This window comes from Chaetodon auriga, chromosome 13 (assembly GCF_051107435.1).
Source record: "Chaetodon auriga isolate fChaAug3 chromosome 13, fChaAug3.hap1, whole genome shotgun sequence".
Taxonomy (NCBI): Eukaryota; Metazoa; Chordata; class Actinopteri; order Chaetodontiformes; family Chaetodontidae; genus Chaetodon; species Chaetodon auriga.
The window spans coordinates 13,179,485-13,195,690 of record NC_135086.1 but is presented as its reverse complement, the minus strand read 5'-3'; the positions used below and the strand labels follow the sequence as shown (position 1 = coordinate 13,195,690).

The 16,206-nt window shown below is 41.4% G+C and overlaps 1 protein-coding gene across 4 annotated transcripts in view; it reads right to left on the bottom strand.

The window, feature by feature from the left end:
* Positions 1–16,206, bottom strand: part of myo3b (myosin IIIB) — a 62,884-nt gene that overhangs the window by 33,563 nt on the left and 13,115 nt on the right. For all 4 annotated transcript variants that reach the window (XM_076747048.1, XM_076747050.1, XM_076747049.1 and 1 more), the window contains 15 exons: positions 13,290–13,355; positions 10,219–10,374; positions 7,182–7,266; positions 6,959–7,075; positions 6,301–6,405; positions 6,100–6,183; positions 5,777–5,979; positions 5,602–5,700; positions 5,391–5,505; positions 5,181–5,307; positions 4,368–4,578; positions 3,419–3,566; positions 2,091–2,244; positions 1,822–1,910; positions 806–935 (listed from right to left, as the gene is read on the bottom strand). In XM_076747048.1, coding sequence (XP_076603163.1) covers positions 806–935; positions 1,822–1,910; positions 2,091–2,244; positions 3,419–3,566; positions 4,368–4,578; positions 5,181–5,307; positions 5,391–5,505; positions 5,602–5,700; positions 5,777–5,979; positions 6,100–6,183; positions 6,301–6,405; positions 6,959–7,075; positions 7,182–7,266; positions 10,219–10,374; positions 13,290–13,355 — 1,889 coding nt within the window. The remainder of the gene's footprint in view (positions 1–805; positions 936–1,821; positions 1,911–2,090; positions 2,245–3,418; positions 3,567–4,367; positions 4,579–5,180; positions 5,308–5,390; positions 5,506–5,601; positions 5,701–5,776; positions 5,980–6,099; positions 6,184–6,300; positions 6,406–6,958; positions 7,076–7,181; positions 7,267–10,218; positions 10,375–13,289; positions 13,356–16,206) is intronic.

Sequence of the window (16,206 nt, the reverse complement as noted above, 5' to 3'; positions counted from 1 at the left end):
GAAGGCTCCCTTGTGCACAACCTGCAATTGAAGTTTACAGACACATCACACAGATTTCTACTGGAGTCTCGGCTAAGGTGCCTTTTGTGAATTGAAGCTCCTTTTAATGCCACAGGGACTGAAAGCAGGCATTTACAGGTCCCTAAAAAGAAGTGAATCACATAATGTGGCTTAGCAGAAATAAAGTAGGAAGTGGGAATCTGATAATTTAAAACATCTATTAGCATTTCTGCTAAGTCAAGTGACCAGGAGGCCGCAGCCACGGCTAATGACGAGCACATTACTCTACCTTCATTTAACCAACAGAAAAGAGGTGGGAAGAGTTGCTTTTGTGTTCTCTAAATACTATTTCTTCATCCCCTGGGTATTTAGAAACCTTATCATAAAAATATCCCACTGCACCCACAATCTGTAGATAGCATTCAGCAGTGGGAAACCAAGAGGGACAGCTTAGTGAAAATAAAAACAGAGCGCCGTGCAGAGAGCTGAGCCTCTCAAGAGATAATGGAGGCTGCAGATTTATCCGAGCATGGCACACAGAGGCTTGAAATGAAGGGGGACCAGGAGATGCCTGGGAGCCGCGTCTTTAAGAAACCCACTTACCTGAACATTTATGGAAGCAGTAGACAGCAGCACAATTCACAGAGTAATACAGTCAGAACCTGGCATTGTTAACAATAGTTTGTCTCAAAGAAAAGTTTCCATTTCCATTTCCATTGTGGTTAGTGGTGGAATAATGCTCCTGTTAGTGACTGAGATCTTCTACATTGCTGTATTTCTTACCGAGGCCTGTACCATAGCATACCTGTTTTGGTTAAGGGGCTGGAAAAAAGCTGCTGCAAAAGTTTGTTCTCCGACGTCCTCAGAACCACAACGATGTCTGCAGGAAGGGTGTCTCTGTTCTTCTCCAAAAACCCATTCACGTTGTACATCACCTGTCAAAATAAACAGTCTGAATCTTTCTGTTTTTTTTTTTTTTTTTTCACATTTTAAAGAGACAATCTGATTTGTCATGACCTCTTCTATTGGGCTGAAATTGGTTATGAATGTAAATTTAATGAGATCAATACATAACAGGCAAATGGAAAATGAGATCATGTGTGAACACGAGAAGACATTTTGACATGTCACAGCAGGTAAAACACAAACTGATGATGGCTGAATTCCATTTAGCTGCTTCAGTTTCAGGGTCCTGGTCGTGTTCAGGCTGGCTCACCTTCACACTGTCATGGCTGACGGGGACACTTGAACACAGCAGAGCCATGTTGTTAATAACACGTGTGATTTTCTTACCATGACAAGTCAAAACGTCGGCTGTGGAAAAAGACCTGTGAGCTGTGTTCAGCTGCTCTGCACTACATCAGAAGAACACATTCACACATCTTATGCAAAAAAAATAAAAAATTCAAAGACTAATTTTGTTATATTTTTAATTATAGTTTGAATCATTCATTTAAACAACCAAATTTTGTGAAAGGCAGTATGATCGTATCATCGCTGAAAGTCAATAAACATGATGAATTAATTATAGCACAGCCTAATCTCGCATATTAAATTCTCAATTGAAATAACTTCTAATTGGTCTGATAGCTGTGGTCTACATAGATCTCATGCTGCAGCTTGATTTTTATCTCAACACTGTGCAAAGCATTAAACTTTATAGGCAGACAGACAGTAAGTAGAATATTACTTTGCCTCATCTCGCCAGTCGCCAAGTGCCGTTTGTGACAGACGCTTTAAAAACTTGAATTATTGTTAACACACGGCGAAATCTGGACTCTTATTACACCAGTGAAACACATCCAAAGACTCATTTCATACCTTCCCTGCATAATGCTGAATCCCAAAACAAAGCTCCACACGTTTTGGTATCCAGAAGTACTTGCAGCGCAAATTGTCCTCAAATTTATCTGCAGGCGAGAAATGAAGAAAAAAGCTTAAGACACAAAATCATCAGCGCAGGTAGGAACATTTTAAAACTTATCAACTGTGCGGCAAGAACTGCAGCCACATTCACAGAAGCCGTGACCTCTGACCCTGCGTGAATTTTTCTTTGTGTGAGCATGTTGCAGGAGGAGCTGCAGTCTTACCCACTAAGGTCTGGTCAGTGGCCTGAGGGAAGCGGCTCTCCTCGTCCATCAAGGACAGCAGGCCCATGGGCTTCTGCAGGAACATGTCCAGGATGGGCCTGTTGTCCTCGTACTCCACCAGGCTGGCATCCACCCCCTCGCTCTGGTATTCCATCTAATTAGAACCAGTGGATGTAGAATAATCTAGTTAATGATTTCTCTAAATGACCCCATTAAACAATCTGGGCTAAATATAATTTGTGAATATGTGGGGGGAAAAGAGTTTCTAATCAACAAAACCAAACAGCTGCAGCCGGCTGTGTGTGTCTATGGCTGAAGTTTACAGCATAATAGAGTCTTTTACTGAATGCATAACACAGAGCAGCTCTGAACTAACAAATAGAGCCACTTACTTATTCATAATTTATTTCACTTTGCAAATAACCCAGAGTCATATCATATTATTGCATCTATTTAATTTCAGATCAAAAACTTGTTTTAAATATATATTTTCCTAATAAAGTGGAACCAATGGATCTAAACCGTCCTCATGTTTAAGTCATTAATTCAGAATAATCAGCTTCTGTGTACTGCAAGACTGAAGACATCTACACCAAATAAAAATCCCTTCTCCATCGAGCACAAGCTCTTCATCGGGGGCAGCTCGCACTTGTTTGTGGAAGAGAAACTTTTCCACAGGCCTTATTTCCAATGATCACTGCTGCAATTAATGTGTAAAGGGTTAGGCTTAGCAAGGACCATTATCACTTTTCATGTGTGAGATCCTGCCTCTGTAAATCACTTTGTTTGCATTTTGTTAAGTGTATTCTTCTGTACGTGTGTTGCTGTATGCATTTAAATGCAAGGCAGGTTGAGTTTTCTTGTGATAAAAGGTGCTATATAAATAAAATTACCCTGTTTTACCTTGTTTTTTTTCTTTTAAAAGGACTGCTGCAAAGTTAAAGCCGACTAAAAGGCATTATGGCAAAATGCTTCTTGATTAATGTCTCTTCAGTTCCATCAAGGAAAATAAAGACTTCTCGCACTTCAGGGAAAACAACTTCATTAAATCAATTAAGAGAGTCATTTGGTGGTGCACAACAGTACAAACAATCCTTTGTACATCACAGCCCGGCTAAAAGCAAAATGCTCATGTTGAGAGCATCTCTGCCCTGGTGGATGTGAAAACACACAAATAAAACCAAAATGACTGATTTCCATAACAGCGCGTTAAAGGGAATTTGTTTTGCTCGATATGTTTTACTGTCGGGTGTCGTTTTGTGGATCTTAAGCATGATGCATTCACACATACATACCGTCCGTAGCCTCTGTCTGTGTGTCAGACTCACCTGTTCCAGGGCGAATATGTGCTGGTTGAAGTAAAACTGGATCTGCTCGTTGGCAATGTTGATGCACAATTGTTCAAACGAGTTCTTCTTGAAGTTTTCAAATCCAAAGATGTCCAGGATTCCCACATTCATGCCGCTCTCTGCGGCACTTCAAAGGAGGAAAAGGGGACAAACAAACTTATTCTTCTATGTAATGGAACAAGCAAATCCCCAGCAGCCATATTAATTGATAAAATTTTCATGATAATCCAAGTTCAACCCAAATACGGAGTGCTGGTCTGGACGGCCTCATAGCCTGACGAGAAATCACAAACATTAGCTGTCAAAAAGAAAGAGCTTCTTAAATGGTTTGATTTCAGTCTCTATTGATTTAACCTCGAGTCGTTTTCAATATCTGAACAAACAGTGCTCCTTTCTACAACACAGCATGAAGACTTAACGCTCTGCATTTCATATTCAGTGCTTGGAGCTCCTACTTCTCATGATCAGTCATTACCCACTGTACGTAGAGGTCACCTTTAGCCTGTGCTACCAGGTTATTAATGGCAATAAGGAAACAGCAGAGATGACTGGAATGCAGACAGGAACTCTGGCTTTTGTACATTTCTGAGAGACGACTCCTTGACAGTCGACGCTCATATTTATGAAGGAATTCTTTTGGATCAATGAACAGCCTCTTTGCAGTCTCTCTGAAGTCTTTTTAATCATCTGAACATTATTTTCTCTGCACGCAACTCTGTATCAAAAATTTATTAAAACTTTTTTTTTTTTTGCTCTCCTTTTACTTGTCTTGCGCTTGCCCATTGATATTCTCCTCTGCATGTTTGCATCTACCTCTGCAGACTTCCATAAAGGTCATCACAGCCTTGCAGAAACTCTGCGCGATCGCTCGAGGTAATCGAAGAAGAGCGAACGTCCGCACAGATGTTCATCACCAGCGCACACTCACCAGACATTCGTGTCAGGCTGCAGCAGGGAGTTGATGCGGTTGACTATCCAGCTGAAGAGGCGTCCGTACAAGGCCTTGGACATGGCGTCTCGGACGTCGGCAGCTTTGTCCACGGTGTTGGTGCGGATGATGGTCTCGCCCCTGGTGACCACACACTGGGAGGTCAGCGCCTCCTGGAGCTCCTCAGGGCCGATGCTGAGGAGAGACGCAGCTGACGGGAAAAGAGGAGAGGGTTAATCATTTTGATAATCAAGAGCTCATCTGCCTTTATCATTAGCATAACATCTTTTACTGTTAGCTTCTTTACATTAATATGTAAGTGGAAAGCGGTTCTGTGCTTCGGTTTATATTACGCTTTCATCGGCTAATCAAAAATGTGTTTTTTCCCTCTATTTTCTGTGTAACAAGTAAGATTGATTCATTATTGCTTTTGTATTATGCACAATAACAGTGACCACAAAGGCTTATATGACAATCAACATACCGCTGCACAAAATAACAAACTACTGTACAAAACAGATTATTACACAACATAAAAAACACAACACAGAGACCCATGAACACATTTCCCTAAGAGGCTCCCTCCTAAAACACAACTCAAGTCCTTTAAAAATCATCCATCCAGAGAAAAATCTGCAGAGAAGGAGGGCATTTTACTACAGAGTGCACTCCTTAAATCATCACACAAGGAGGAATAAAACATAAAACAGCCTCCTCTTTTTAATACAATCTAAATCACGACACGAACTCACTCCTCCTCTGCTTTCTCCGGCTAAAACAAGAACACACATCGGCTGATGTATCGGATCTCACCATTCTCTAAGGCCTCCGCGTTAGGCACTTCACTCTTATCAGTCTGGTGCTGCGATGTGATGGCAGCAAATTCAATATTGCCGGTGTTTAAAATGGCTGAGAGAATCCTGTAAACAGAGTTGACCTCCTAAAAGGAGAAAAAAGAATACAAATATCAAAGCACTTAAATGATCTGCAACCAAATACTCATTTGATCAAGCACTAATGTACCTCTTCTGTAAAGCCGATATTTCGGAAGCACTCCTGGATTGCATCAAACTGCGCTTTGTACAGTTTGCTGGAGACAATGTCCTGCATCACTTTGCGGTGCTGACTGTCAATATACCTGCAGATGCACATGACGACGATCAATGTTAATCACCATGATAGGAAGGGAAAGATGGCAGGAGCACTAGAAAACATGTTAGACTGCTCTGCCAACCTGGGAGGCGTCCTGTCTGGCAGCCTGTAGGTCTTCAGCTTGTCTTGGTGGTAAAGCCCAGCATAGATGTAATAAAATATGTGGAAGTTTTTCTCCCCCCTGAAAGTAAACAAACCCAGTAATCAGAAATATGACAGAGGAAACTCCAATAAGACCAAGCCTGAGCAGCACATACGTAGCCTGTTTGATGACCCTCGACTTCTCCAGCAGGTACTCGGATATCTTGGCCCCGATGACGGCTCCAGTGGGCGTGAACTTCATCTCCAGGTATTTGCCGAAGCGGCTGGAGTTGTCATTGATAGCTGTGCAGGCGTTTCCGAAGGCCTCTACAAGGGGGTTCACCTGCAAGATCTTCTCACGCAGCGTCCGGTTGTTTGCCTTGGAGCAACAAGATGTTTCTTTTAATAAACCGTGGTTTCTTTTCAAGGTAGTTTAAAGTTTATGCAGTATTCAGCACCAGTATTAACAGATTTAACAATGACTGCACTGCTACTATACCTTTCCCAAGAAGGTAAGATGTTGAACAATCAAATGAGCGCTCTCTGTTTTCCCCGCGCCGCTCTCCCCACTAATGATGATACACTAAAATTAAGGGAAACAAAGAAAGTTAAATCTTTTTAACTTTAAAGACAGACTTGGCCACCTGGCAGACACAGTGTTGGATGTTTCTACTCATCAAATCATTTTTCTGTAGGATACCTGGTCTTTGCAGAACGTCACCATGCCTCTGTAGGCAGCATCTGCAGTAGCAAAGATGTGTGGAGGGTTGTCAGCCCGCTTCACACCGTGGTACAGCTTAGAGAACTAAGAGAGAGCACATGCAAACACGAGGCACATTATTTTCAATTTCAACTGCAAAAAACTCCACCTTTCTCCAATTTTTTGTTTGGCTGTAATGTTCCAAATCGGATTTTTCCACCATTTTAGTTGAGCAACCGTCATTAGCTGGGAGGCTTTCGGTCATAAAGTATTGGACAAACTGAAAGTGTGAACTGATGAGAGATCACCGTGTTATTACAGATCCTGAGGGGTGAATGTCTCGACCAAATTTCAGGAAAATGGCAGTGCTAGAGGAAAAGTCACCAAGTCACCAAAGTCAGTAGAATTCAGCCTCTGGGGATCATAAACGTCTGTACAAAATTTCATGAAAATCCATTCAACAGTTGGTGAGATATGAAAATCAGTTAGAATGGACGTTAGAGTGAAGACCAAGAGTTGACACTTCTGTCTGGTGTCGAAAAAATAAGAACCTTGGACATCCAGTGTTCACGAAGGCCAGACGAGTGGAAATGTGATGAGCGATCATTCATCATTTCCACTGTGACGGGGAAAACACTGTGATTGGTCCATAACCAACCTGTGGAGAGTAGATGCTGAGATTCTGGAAAGGATTGAGAGCGATGAGGATGTCACCAACATAAGTGTATACCTGCAGCTCATCATACCTCTTCTGGAGATGGCTGATTATCGTCTCCTGCAGATGAGAAAAAAAAAAAACACACACACATACACACATAGCATCAACAAGATTGTACCGTGGACCGATCAATGCATGATGAGATAAACACATTAAATCTTACCTCATCTAAGAACTCCAGGTTTACCAGATCATCATCGGGACAGCTCTCTATTATGAGGGTTTTACGAGTATTGATCCGCTCGTGCCTGCATGAAGGCAAGGACATGATAATGCCTCAGAAAGCTGTAAAGTGATCCCCGAATGAGAAACAGTAGTTTGACTGGCCGGATGTAAGACCCAGTCACTTCCAAGGTTTGTGTGAAGCCCTTAAAGCTCTCCCAGGGGACACATCTCCCATTATCACAAGCTGTGATTGCACTTCATCTGTGTTTTGACCTATCACTCTCCAATGAGCCCCTGTGGGCAGAGGTCAACACCGAGCCAGCTGGCTCCACGGGACTGTGGAAAACCTCAGGGGACACCAGAGAGTGTGTGAATGAGGGCAAAAGAGGCAGCGTCTACGGCTCTATGTGTCTACATACATGTGTGTGGAAATGCACAGTAGACTCCAATGCATCCGCCATGTCTATGAAATTTAAAGAATAGGATTGGATATAATTTGTACTTGTATAATGGTCTTCAAATCCTATGAAAAGTCCAAGGCTAACACTGAGCTTACCTAGCGTACTCCTATAATAGCTTACTCTATTCCTAAGGCTGCCACTGAGCTCTGACCAGCTGGTGAATTATCCTAAATATCTATGACCGTGTATAAAGAGGAGAGGGTCGCTCACTCGTGCACCATCTAAACGATTACTTCTTTCCATGGTCATGACTAGAATAACCAATTAAACAATGCATTACTGAGACATATATATATCTCATACCTTATTGCTTATCATATGTAGTTATAGGGTTATAGCTCTGGGCTCTGCAGTTTGCTTAGATTTACATAAATAGTTATCAACGATTAGCTAGTTTCAAACTAGTGACTTGCTGAATCGGGCTGCACCAACAAAGGCTTTAGTAATATGTTAATTTGTTGCTAAGAAACATTTGCAGCACCAGCGAGGGAAAAGCTAACAATTAGCTTATGCAAACAAAAAGCCACTGTAGCATAACTGCCAGAAATAATAAGGAAGTGATACAATTAACATGCTAATTAAATGTTGATCTGACTTTGTTTTGTTTAAACATGCAGAGATGGAGAGTTATGTTTCAGAGTTACTGGTATTTATGCAGATTGAAATGAATGGAAAATCCAATCACGCTAACCTAGCCAACACAAGATCATGAGTATTAGCATTTGTAGCTTGAGGTATACTACATTAATTTGTGTTTTGTGCTTTAATTAAGCCTTTTAATTAAGTGGTCAGATGTGCCGACCATATTTTATATTATTTCTTTTACTCAGTTTGAACAGGACAGACGTATATTAGCAAGCTAACGTTTCTTTTGACAGTTAGCTCTGATGGCTATGCAACAGTTACCTGACAGGCAGTGGGATCTAAATATTTAGTGACAACTAATCTTTACTGTACATAAAAACTAGTTTGTGTGGTTCAATTTAATGATGTGTAAACCTCCACTCATAGCACCTAAATTACAGGCTAAGTTTAAACTTAAGAAAAGGTGGAGCAAGCGCCAACTGAGTATTAGTCCTCAGCCGAAAACAGTCCACAACAAACGGACCATTTGCTCCTTTTTCAGTGATGTTTGGTCAATATTACAATGGCTAGCTGTTTTGTTCCTCAGAAAGTAGTGAAAGACTGACTAATGAATTGCTGATTTTGATCTTTTCCTGGGATTTGTTGACCATTTAGAAAAAAAAAAAAAACAACTGCGCCTTTCAAACGAACACCGTTGATAAAAGCATCCAAACACACCTGGTTACATTTCAATGCAAAAAACTGCTAAAACAATAAAATATTTCACTCACAAGATGTATCTATATTGTATTATAATAAATAATCAATGCCATCATGACTAAAAATATTCAAGCTTCAGGTTAGAGGAACTGCTTCCTCCTCTGCCTTCGCATTCATTTTGTATTCTGAATATAATGTAAATGCAACAGCGCAGAAATAAAGTCACATGCTCAATATGTGGTCCCTCTAAAGTGAATACTTGTCATCATGTCCCCTGAGAGGAGGACTTGAGAGCTCTAGCTTCTCCCTCTCTCTTGCTTTGAAGTAAATCACACTATTCCACCTATGGAAGCTACTTTTAAGTTCTCTATGTCTTTATTCTTATCTGGAGTCATTGTGCGCTGATCTGTGGCATGAGAGACTAAACCGGGCGAGCCCAGTTCTCGCCCTACAAGCTCCTAATCCCATTATCCACTTTCACTGTGGACAGGAATTTGGGATCAGGCTCAGGCAGCGACTCTGCACACTCTCGGGAGTAAACAGAGCTGGCACGACATCAAGACTCTCAGTCAAGGGCAGGTTCAGCGAACTCCTTTATAATGAAGATTAAGCATTGCCAAAGTCAGTATTTCTCCGGTAAATAACAGGAGACTTTCTGCTCCGTCATTTGCTGCCATGAGAGTATCTGAGATTAAACAACTCATCATGACACATCATAGACGCATCGAGTCACCCTCTCTGTCTATACATATCTATCTATCCATACATATTTATCTATATTAAACGGTTTATACAGTGCAGTAGCTGCTATCTGTAAAGAAAAACTCTACTTAGTTCCTTCAAATCCAAGCAAAAAGAAGGCAGTACAGTTGAAATGTCACCTATTTTCAAAAGTAAATCAATCTTGAGCAGAATATTTACTCCATCATTAGTTTAATCACACAGGCGGGGAAGTGCTTTATACTAAGGACTCCCGATGAGAATGGCTGCCACATCCGCTGGCCTAAATGGCATTTATTAATCTAAGGTTAGTCAGCACAATCACTCCTTCTGAATTAGTCACACTCCCCTAACTTCTCTTTAATCACAAACGGTATTGTCCATTACTGGGGCTCATCACCAGTTCGGAGCATAAGAAGATGAGACCCTGCCCCCTACTGGACAGAAAAAATATCACCACCCGGTCAGTGCCCCTCTGCTGCAACGGAGATCTCCTATGACAGCACACAAGTGTCATTGCAGCATATAATTTATTCTGCAGTTTTAGGATGAAAACATCAACGGACTTACTTGGTTTTGGTTTTGCATCCCACTTCTTGCTGCTCCTGGATGAGAGCAGCTAACTGCTGCCGGAGCGCCACGTCTTTGCCGTTGGCCTGTTTGATAAAGGGATGCTCCAGGAGGTGGGTCACAGACGGACGTGCCTCAAAATCCTTTATCAGACACCTTAAAATCACAACAACAGAGAGAGAACTTTGAACACGTCAGACAGACAAAGCCTCTTCAAATCAGAGCGAATTAAACAGCTGAGGAGAAACTCATGCACCTGAGCATTGTGGGAAGCTGATTTGTCTGGATCAGTTCTGACACCAGCAGGGAACTCCTTGCAAGTGTTTTAAAGTCTGGGTCACTAATCTGACCACCACATGGTCACTATCACCATGGCCCCGAGTCCAAACAAGCCCCGCTATGGCGCAGCAGCAGGTCCTATCTGTGATGTGCAGTGTTTGCCAGTAGGCGATGTGACTCTGTGATACCGGCCTGTGGCTACAATTCAGCATCAGTTAGCTGCTGATACAAAGGTTTCCAAAATATTGACTGTCAAGCAGCACACATCCAGAAAAACAAATGTGGCTTTCATTTCTGACACTTTTGATATATTGTGAGGCAAAATGATGAAATTATAAGACACCTGAGCTTAACAGCGCATACAGCGAGAATCCACATGTGTGCTGTTCAATTACTTTATCAGCTTAAGATGTTCAACGTCTGGCTCTGTGCGTGTGTGTGCGTGAGCAGTACAACTCCAACAATTGCAGGTAGAGGCAAGATAGTAGAAAAACACCAATCTAATTCCCGCCGCCTAATCTACACTGAAATTCTGTTTCTTTTATCAGTTTGTTCGGCTCTGAAAGTTAATTCCATGAATTCATTAGCGTCAGGACATTAAGCAGAGGTTGCTGCTATTAGCAGGGCTGTGCTGCCGGGATGCTGAACGGCAGGCCACTTTGTCACAGAAGTCAGCTCTTTGGCTGCACAAGTGCAGACACTGGTGATGGATTCATTATCCTGAAAAACACCCCCCTACCTCAGTTTCTCACACACACACTCTCTCACACACACACACACACACACACACACACACACACACACACACACACACACACAGAGGCCTGAAAGGGCTTCACAAACAGCCTGCAAAGCTTGATAACATTGTCCAGCCTCCCCACATTGAACTCAGCTGGGCTTTGTTTGGGGAGATTATCTTTGATATGATATCACACAATCCATTAGCCCAGATTACAGAGCTGCAATCCAAAATGTATCCAGTGAAAACCATTGCAGCTACACTTGTAAAAAGCGTAAAAACCAACATCACTGCTATGTGTGTTGGCTGGTTTAAGGGGTAATATGCCTTGACTCTGTCCTCACCAATCAATAACTTAAGTGACACAAAAAAAAGACCTTCACAGCAGACGGTCTGTTTGTTTTTCACTCACTCCTTCTCAGTTACTGCATTTCAGCGTAAACCTCAAACATAAATGTTAGGGAGAAACCAAGCCTGCACAAATAATTCTCCAAGCAAATTGAATTTTATTTTCTCATTACGGTTCGGACTCACACACCTCTGCGTGGTAGATATTAAGGTTGTATATTCTGAGCAACCATTACAAGCACACCCCTGACATTATTAGCTTTGCACAGCGGAGCAAATGATAAGTTATCTGGGCCTCAGATAGACCTGATAACTCAGGTGAATTAGTTTGTTCCTCTGTGGCAGATTTACACAAATGAAAGCCAATGAACAGAAAGACAAGAGGGTTGATAGAATCTGGCTATAAAATATCAATTTCAATTCCCTCCATGTTTACATGCACATGCCCGCCTGCTGCATGTCGTACTAATGTTGAGCTGTTCCTCAGCTAGAAGCCTTATCTCCATGTATGTTGTGTCATTTCATACTGGACAAATGCTGCATGAAGATTTAACTGGCTAACATTTTTATGAGAAGCTGCTCAAACAAATGATGCCAAGAAAGTAATATGAGTGTTTATGTTCTTATGTTCTGTATATTAACTGATGGTATTTAACTTCTACTACGAGACTCAGATGTCTTGCCAACAGACTTAACACATGAAGCTCTTTTAAAATGGTATAAACACTGTTACAGGTCAAGAAACGAGGTCATCGATATCTGATTACATTATTATTATAATATTGCATCAAACATATTGTCATTTAACACAGTTTCTATTATCATGTGGTGATACTGGCAGGCTGTTATGTGGGCAGACATACCATGACACATTCCAATGGAGCAAATTACAGCAGTAAAGGTTGTTTAAGGAGAAATATCTTCACCCGAATGTAAGTTTTTTGTTGTTTTTTTTGTATAAAGATGTACAACAGTTAACAGTTAATATTTTGAAAGACCATATTTACATTATGATGTAAACACTCATACATATGTCACCATGTCATTCATGAACCAAACCAAGATTTCATTGACTAAATTTAAGTGATTCTTACCAAAACAGTCTATTTATGCTACATCCATAGATATAAATAAATAAGGTCACACTTTATAAGAAAATACACATTTTCACCATGACTAGCCACTTATTAGCATATTAGCAGCATATTGGCTCTTCATTAGTCATCATAAAGCACTTATTAATACCTTATTCTGGGGGTTAGGGTTATAGAGAGTTATGGTTAGATAATTCAAGTACAACAGCCTCCTTACTCGCTATCAGTAAGCAGTAATTAGGAGGTTATTGGGGGAAAACTTCTAATGTTAATGGTGCAGTAGTAGAATATGGTCGTGCAGAATAAGGCATTAATAAGTGCTTTGTAATGACTAATAAAGAGCAAATGTGTCACTGATGTACAAGCTAATAAGCAACTAGTTAATGGTGAATATGTGAACCTTAATGCCAAATGTTACCATACATAAATATTGGCCAATGTATAGAAAAAACTGAATTAGCCTCAGTCCTTCAGAACAGGGTCTTTGTAGAACATTAATTGTTGCTGTCTACTGAGTGCTTTCACACCCTTTTTGGAAAATAACAGCTGTTCCGAAAAGCATTACAACACAAAGAGGACAAAGGCTGACAGGCTGAAGTTAGATCACTTACTGGCCGATGAAGTGGCTAAAACTTCTGCACCATTGCTCTGGGTTTCGTAATGTCGGGGAGGGATTTCTGAAACAAAACGACACATATAAAAATCAGCATAATATTTGAGGTACGGTGACTTTATGAAATGCGTTCAAATGACATCACGGTGGAAATGAAAGCCTTTCAGCTCGTCTCCTGAGCTAGCTGACAAATGATCGCTGGCAGGCAGAGTGTAACCGTCAGACTCCTGTGAGAGTTTTCGGTCCGAGGACGAGCTGGTCGGGGTCCAGGTCTGTGGCAGCCACAGAAAAAGTGACAAATGACAAGAGCTCTTCCACTGTCTGGTAGCAAGCATCTGCCATTGGGAGCCAAAAGTTATGGGAGCTAGTTATACCTCTGTCAGCAGCATTTACGGAGGCCATCTATAATGAGGCTAATACTTTTCAAGTGCGCATGATGACAGGAGGCAGGTCTGTATGAGGAGCCAAGGCTGGATGGGCCTGAGTACAGTCATCTTCACACGGAGCTGCCAGTCTGACAGCTGGAGGCTGAGCTTTTTGTCACTGTCAGGCAAACAGTGACAGACCTGGTCGAGACATCTATTAACTGTGTTAATTAGCTCACATGTGCTGTTTCACAATGCTGTCAGACAAGCAGAAAACCAAATCTCAAGAGGAAAAGGAAAAAAAAAAAACTGCATGAATTTGGGATTTAAAAAATGAAAACTGTTCCGTTTTGTTTATCACAAACAAACCAGAGGTAGCTACACATTAAACGACAACATATTTGACATATTTTTAACATATTTTTCTCTTTTTTTGGCAGGGAGGGGAGGATGTTCGGGTACAAAATCTGTCAGTTTCTGCAGCACGAAGTTAGTCGAGTCTTTGATAAGGATTCCGACAGGCAATCCTTTCCAAAGTGCAGATCAAAGCCAGTAACTGACTGCTTCAATGCAACCTCTAATGTGAGCCTGAAGACACGTTCTCGCCTTGATGTTGTACCATATTGCTTATACATTACAAAGTCAATATAGCAGCACACTGCTGGTAACACTGTCAAGTGCGCTCATTGTGCTTAGCAAATTCAGGCAGTTTTTTCTTTCAGTATTTGTGAGAGTGCTGGCTCATATTGTAAACACAAATGGCTTATTCAAATCTAGGTCCAGGCAGAGCTTGTACTGTCAGACGCTCCTCAGAGTGGATTGAGGCAAAATCACAGAGGTGTCAACAGCGCTTGACGGCTGTAACTAAGCCACGAAGGAAGACAAAAATCAGGCCAATGCAATATTTGAATAAGATACTTCATATGCAGAATTCCTAATTCCTCCATTTCCCATATGATGTAAAGCACTGTTATTTTTCATTCAAGAAATTCTTCAGCGCGACACTGAAGGCAACACACTGTCGCTGCACAATGTATTGTCACTTAGACTTAAAATCTTCCCATACAGCTCTCTATTTTTCCACATGAAACAAACGCTCTAAAGGGTTTGAACCATCATTAGTATCATTATCAAGACATAAAAATCTGTTTCTTTGCCAAATTTCAACAATTCATAAGCACCATATCAGACAACATGAAGTCTCTGAAGGTGTACTGTAAATCTATCTTAAAGAGTCGCTGCATAATCTTCTTGGTGTAATTAAAAAGTTCTGCTGATAACATCAAGAATAAGAGGTGAGCAGTGATGTACTCAGAACTACAGTAAAGACCGTGGCCTTTATACCAGCTGAACAGAGAATGAGCACAAGGGTCCAAAGTGAAGACTTATTCAGCGATGGGACCACACACTTAAAATTTCAGCTCATCCATCACCGCAGCCACAGCAGCAGCACTTCTTTGCGCATACATGCATGAACACGGTGAACTACTACTACATTCATCATGTCTTTGGCGGCCATGTCGCCAAATGCTGCAGTCCTGGACACCACACAGAGCACGACAAAATAACAGCATCAAAGATGGAGACGTTAAAGCCTTTACTCGTGATTGAAAAATCATCCAACCGAGCCAGTGATCTGCTGTCAGGGGTCAAGACTGCATCAGTGTCTGATGGTGGGAAATCTGTGACATTAGGAGGTACAGTTACATCAGTCAAGAGGTGGAAATGTACAAAGTCATGTGAGATCTCAAATATACCTGATGGACTGAGATGAAATTTTCCATCAAAATTCATGTTCCCCAGATGATAAAGCCTATTGAGTTTGGTGGTGCCCTGACTTTTCCTCCAGCGCCACCAGGAGGTTGACATTTGTAGTTCTTAGTAAAATGGCTTGACATCAGATGGATTACCATGAAATCTGGATCAGACGTTCATGAATTGGGGGTTTCATATTCCACGCAGCGCCCTCATCAGGTCAAACTTCTAATACTGTTCAATACTTTGTTTTATGACCAAATATCTGCTAATGACATTCGTCAGCCTCAACTGTGCTACTGTTTTGTGCTGATTAGCAAAGGCTAGCATGCTAACTCATTAAGCTAACATGGAGAACATACTAAACCTTAGCATTGTGAGCATTTTGGTGTGCTGATGGTAGTGTTTGCCTCTAAGCCTAAGAGCTGCCAGCATGGCTGTGGACTCCTGCTCTTCTGGATGAATAAAAGAGTTTTTGCCAGGACGGCCTTAAAAAATAGATGTCTGGCAAATGCAATCAAAACTGCAATAATTCTTAACATTAGTTCAGTAATGCATGGATTTAGCACACTATTCGGGGTATAACTTCGGTTCACTCCAAACTTGATTTTTCACCTTTTGAAAGATTTCATTTTGTGTCTCAGCCTCGGATGTTCTGCTCCACAGACTTTAACTGGAGCTTTTTCCATGAAGAGCTCTCTCTGGTCTGGATTTCTCTCCCCGAGCCTCATGGTTTGATTAGCCTTTCTTGCCTCTGACAAGCCATCGTTTACTTCTGTCTTCCATCTCGCTCGC